The sequence below is a fragment of the Prinia subflava genome, chromosome 2 (assembly GCF_021018805.1).
Source record: "Prinia subflava isolate CZ2003 ecotype Zambia chromosome 2, Cam_Psub_1.2, whole genome shotgun sequence".
In the NCBI taxonomy this organism is placed as follows: Eukaryota; Metazoa; Chordata; class Aves; order Passeriformes; family Cisticolidae; genus Prinia; species Prinia subflava.
This window is the reverse complement of record NC_086248.1, coordinates 55,448,181-55,453,812: the sequence shown is the minus strand read 5'-3', so window position 1 is coordinate 55,453,812 and position 5,632 is coordinate 55,448,181. Positions and strand designations below refer to the sequence as shown.

Here is a 5,632-nt window from a genome sequence, read left to right as displayed (position 1 = left end):
CCAGAATTAGTTCTGAATTCAAATAACTATTCAAGCCGTTTTTCTCAGGGCAGCAAGTGTATGGGGCTTGCTGTACTTGGCCTGCAGTGGGAGGACTTAGGACAGATTTATCCTTTAATTTTGGATTTCCTGGCTTTCTGGTAGTTTGTTACTTTTAAACATACTTTTTCTGTCAGTGAGATTCTTAGGTTTTGTTTAATAAAATTGTATCTCTAAAAAAACCTCTGACATGGAAAGTTATAAAACATGTCTAGAGCCTCTCTCTCTCTCTGATGTTCTCCTACCATATTTAGGCATTTAAAAAAGGCATTCTGTTTACCTGGTTACATTTGCATTTTGGTATGCATGTCATACATAGTTTGGTACACACACTATTTACCCAGCACTGAGGCCACTGGAGTCCTTCAAGTAAATACAGATTTCAGGGGACTTCATGGTTTTGGGAATATATATTATTTACCATTACTGTTCCTCTGGGATTCATTTTTTCTTTCAAAGCAAATCTCATTTCTTTTAATGGAGAATTTCAAGTAGAAGAAATGACATCCAAATGACTTTACCAGACACAGCACAATGCTGGCAGAATATAAGTAGCAGTTTTACAGCACAATGGTCCTACTGGAGCTTTACATGGAAGACCTTCTTTTCCCCTCATGAATCCTGTTTTATTGCTGCATCATAGCATGGAAGCATGCCCAGACATGGAGAGGTGGAAAAAAGTGGGGAGCAAGAGAGAATGGCAGCAGGGGAAAGCCTGCATACAAAAGATGAGATCTCCTAAGGTAACTCCCAGATTTGAGATTGCTTAATGTGATGCATTAAGCTGGTCTCTCTTACTAAGCACTAACGTACTTCCACAGGTCAAAAGCCACAACACTGGCATTCCTTGCGTTAAAGCGGAGGTCAAACAACATGACATCACTGAATATTCAAATCATACACAGGAGGCGGGGGAAGAGCCATCCTCCCAGTCAAAAAAAAAAAAAGAAAAAACCCCAAAACAATAAACATAGCAGTTATCTGCAATGACTTAATGAAAGCCACAATGTTTAGGTCCTGAGTTCAGTCAAATGCAAACCACAGCGTTAAGGTTTTGGCTGAGTGTGGTGGCATGCCATTCTCTTCTTGTTGTAATCCTGGGGCGGACCATCAGCAAGGTTGGAAGCAAGGATATGCGAGGAACGTGTTGCTCAGAAATGACAGCTGCACACAGGCAGTGGGAAAATAATAGCCACTTCTTCCATGCTTCAGACTCCCCTCGCTGTGCCAAGTATTTCAGAGTAAATAGGCACTCTCTCTATTCATAGAGAGCATCTATTAGGGAAGGAACACATTACAAATATTCAGTATGATTCAGGGGTACACAGAGTCAATTTATACCCGGTAGTGTAATTATACCTTTTCTCGGTGGTACCAAAGCGCCGGGACCGTTCGCCGCCGGACATCGGGTACCCGCGCCACCCCCGACCCACCCGCCCCGCGTCCCCTGTGCCCGAGAGAGGGACGAGGGCGAGCGAGGAGCACAGGGGAAGGGAAATAGCGGATTCCCCCGAACGCCCCTGGCAACCGCCCCCCTCGCACCTTCCCGCCGCCCGCCTCGAAATAACGCGCTGCCGGGGGCGGGGGCGGCCGGGAGCGCTGGCAGCGACGGGGACTCACATTTAAAACATATCAGGACGAAAAATAAAAAACCGTGATGGGGGGAGAGTGTGCGCTGGGGGGGCGCAGCCGGAGGAATGCGGGAGTCAGGGGTCAGGGCCGCTCCGGGGCGGCGGCGGCGGCGCGGGGCGGGGCGGGCGGCGCGGCGCGGCGCGCAGGAATGCGCGGAATGTCGCTGTTTGTCCGCGGCCCCATTCAGCCCATTGGCGAGGCCGCGCCGCCGCCGCCTATAAAGGGCCGTCCGTGTCGGCACTCGGCAGTCACACAGCCACTCTCCCGCCGCAGTCGGACGGAGCGGAGGAGAGCGGAGCCGCGCAGCACCCAGCAGCCACCCTCCGGCACAGCGCCCACCGCCCGCCGCAGCCCCGTCCGCGCCGCCGAGGAGATCCGCCCTGCGGGAAGCTCTCTCCTCACCTCGGCTTCCCTCGCCGTCCGGCAGCCCGACGCCGCTGCCTGCCCGACCTACCTGCCTGCCGCCGCCTCGCCACCTACAAGCCGCTGACCGCTGCAGGATGGTCCCCAACACCCTCGCCCCGTTGGCCGTAGCCCTGCTGCTCGCTCTCCTCGGCCCGGTAAGTGCTGCCGCCCGCCGCGCCGCCGCGCCTGCCCCGTCCGGGCGGTCCCGGCGGCGGCTCTGACGCCCCCTTCTCTCCCTCTCTGTCCCCCCCGGCACTTGCAGGCGGTCCAGGGCCAGGAGTGCAGCGGGCAATGCCAGTGCGGAGAGGGGCCAGGCCCCACCTGCCCCGCCGGCGTCTCCCTGGTGCTCGACGGCTGCGGCTGCTGCCGCGTGTGCGCCAAGCAGCTGGGCGAGCTCTGCACCGAGCGCGACCCCTGCGACCACCACAAGGGGCTCTTCTGCGACTTCGGCTCCCCCGCCAACCGCAGAATCGGCGTCTGCACCGGTGAGTGGGGGCCGGGGCTGCTCCCGCCGCGGGGACGGGAACAGGGTCCCGCCGGGCGGGGAGCGAGGGAAGGGGGAACCGCCGGGACTCCCGCCCGCCCGGCTCACGCTCTGCCTCCTGCCCCTCGCAGCTCGGGACGGCGCCCCGTGCGTGTTCAGCGGCATGGTGTACCGCAGCGGAGAGTCCTTCCAGAGCAGCTGCAAGTACCAGTGCACCTGCCTGGACGGCGCGGTGGGCTGCGTGCCCCTCTGCAGCATGGACGTGCGGCTGCCCAGCCCCGACTGCCCCTACCCGCGCCGGGTGAAGCTCCCTGGAAAGTGCTGCGAGGAGTGGGTCTGCGATGAGACCAAAGAACAGACTGCCGTGGGACCTGCACTTGCCGGTGAGTGGGGGGCTCTCTGCAGGTGGCAGCCACGGGAAGGGGGCGTCCTGCATGCAGGCTGAAGGCAGTGGGCTGAGTGGACACAGGGCAGAGGCTGCAGGGCTGCAGTTAGTAGAATCACCCCACGGATTTAGTGTAGCTGCCTGAATTTCTCAGGAAAAGGAGGGAACATTTAGAGGGCTGAGGTCAGGCAGTGGTCTCATTTTGGTTTTCTGTCTCCTGCAGCTTACAGACTGGAAGACACTTATGGTCCAGACCCAACAATGATGCGTGCCAACTGCCTGGTGCAGACCACGGAGTGGAGTGCTTGCTCCAAGACCTGTGGCATGGGCATCTCTACCAGAGTCACCAATGATAATGCCTTCTGCAGACTGGAGAAACAGAGTAGACTCTGCATGGTCAGACCTTGTGAAGCAGACCTGGAGGAGAACATCAAGGTAAATACAATTATCTTATGTATGCTGCTCTAGGTTGCTTCCATCCACTAGCGAAGGGACATTGAACAAAAGTGCAGTGCTGACAGGTAGTCAGTTGCAAGTGGTTTACTTTGATATTTGAGTTTTGCCCTAGTGGTGATCACGATTTACAGTTAAATGTCCTTAGTTTTCTCTTATGCTGTATTATGGCACTGTATAAGACAATCTTGTCTAGTTATAATATAGTAAGGATTATCATGTCTGCTCACCACTAACTTGCAAGCTTAGTGTGCTTTGTGAAAGCCTGCCTTCTAAACACCTTGTATTCACTTTCTACAGAAAGGCAAAAAGTGCATTCGCACCCCCAAAATCTCCAAGCCTGTCAAGTTTGAGCTGTCTGGGTGCACCAGCGTGAAGACCTACAGAGCTAAGTTCTGTGGTGTTTGCACTGACGGGCGCTGCTGCACACCCCACAGAACAGCCACCCTCCCTGTGGAGTTCAAGTGCCCTGATGGGGAGATCATGAAAAGGAAAATGATGTTCATCAAGACCTGCGCGTGCCACTACAACTGCCCTGGAGACAATGACATCTTTGAGTCTCTGTACTACAGAAAGATGTATGGAGACATGGCATAAAGCCAGAAGGAGACGCTAAGTACATTCTCAACTTGAACTGATTTGCATCTCATTTTGTAAACATGATTCAATAGCACAAGGTATTTAAATCATTTTTTGTTTTTAATTTCAACAAACTGCTCCATGTGACTTAAGACCATTTTTCTACTGACCCCAAATGGTGGTTTGAAGAAGAACGTAAAATGGACAGTGGGACCACAGCAAGACAAAGCTTCAGAACATATTGTTCCTGAGGTGGTGTGATGGGGTTAAGGGAAACAGGCAGGAAAAGCAGATTCAAGCAAATGTTCCCTTCATGTGGTACAGCGTGCTTCATCTAGTAGTGCAATTGAGAAGAGACCAGCCAGCATGTTTGCTGGTGCTGGCTTAGAGACAGCAACAGCTGGAATGCAAACACCCAGCAAAGTGCTAAGTAGAAGGTGTTCTGTTAGTCAGGACAGTAATGTTTCAGCTCTGACACTCTGATTCAGATGGCTTGGCCAGCAAGAATCAGAATCATGTCAATTAGACTGGACAGCTTGTGGCAGTTAATTTACCTGTAACAAGCTACTTTTTATTAATATTGTAAATACTGTGTGTATATATATTTGTACAGTTATCTAAATTAATTTAAAGTTTTGTGCTTTTGTTTAATGCTTTGAAAATTCAATGATAGCCTTCTTTTTTGGAACAAGATAGGTATGACTTAAAGCTTGTTTGACAATGCTTTCAAAGCATGAAATAGATACTCCAGTGGAAATTGTTCAGATAGGGCCAAATGGTGAGTTGAGGTCAAGATGAAGTTGAGGTGCCAGTAATGTTACAAAGCATTCGTCTGGCAAAATATGTTTACTTACTACTTTATATGACAAGTGGCTTTAAGAGAAATGGCTATTCTGTAGCTCATCAGTCTTTCCACTTGAGCATTTGTTTCTTTCTTTGACTATGGCTCTTTTTGGACAGTTTATTTGTTGAGAAGTGTGACCAAAAGTTACATGTTTGCACCTTTTTAGTTGAAAATAAAGTATTTATATTTTTTATATAAATGGCTTGGTATTTCATTTATCTTTAGTCTCCACTATTCCTTCTCATGTTTCTAAAGGGGTTGTTTTTGCACTAGATGAAAATCCAGTGGGTTGGGTGGTGGGTTGTTTCTCCAGAGGCACATACACTTAGGAATAAGCTAATGCTTATTCTGTTACTGGTGAACCAACTGTAGTTTGTTACTCTTCTGAATGTAGAATGGAGGGAAGGGTCAGGCTTGGTTTGCCAAGCCCTTTAGAAAGTGAGCAGGTCTCCTCATGTATCCCATGTAGTTTGAAGGGAGCCAGCTGGTCACTATGGTATTCAACTGCTGCTGTAATACACCACACAGCATGCTTAATTACACTGAGGTGTCCCACTGGTTAAGATTTGTTTTCAGCTAAGGTAAGGAAAATATTTTTAATTACTGAAAGCATTGAAGTTGTTCTTGACTCTAGACTTAAATCCAGAAGTCCAAACTTTGGTACAATTTTCAGGGAAGAGCTAATGAGTTGTATCATAAAAATCACAGAATACTACAGGTTGGAAGGGCCTCATAAAAAACTTCTGATTTAACTTTCATGCAGTGTAGGGCCAATTTAGATGTAGCTTTATTTGAATTAACACCCAAGTGT

General features: G+C 50.1%; 1 protein-coding gene across 1 annotated transcript; it reads left to right on the top strand.

The window, feature by feature from the left end:
• The first annotated feature begins 1,923 nt into the window (after positions 1-1,923).
• CCN2 (cellular communication network factor 2) lies at positions 1,924-5,020 on the top strand. Its single transcript, XM_063390026.1, has 5 exons — positions 1,924-2,231; positions 2,339-2,561; positions 2,692-2,943; positions 3,169-3,380; positions 3,699-5,020. Exons 1-5 carry the CDS (start codon positions 2,172-2,174, stop codon positions 3,993-3,995), a joined length of 1,044 nt encoding a protein of 347 aa, XP_063246096.1. The 5' UTR covers positions 1,924-2,171; the 3' UTR covers positions 3,996-5,020.
• Positions 5,021-5,632: the final 612 nt, after the last annotated feature.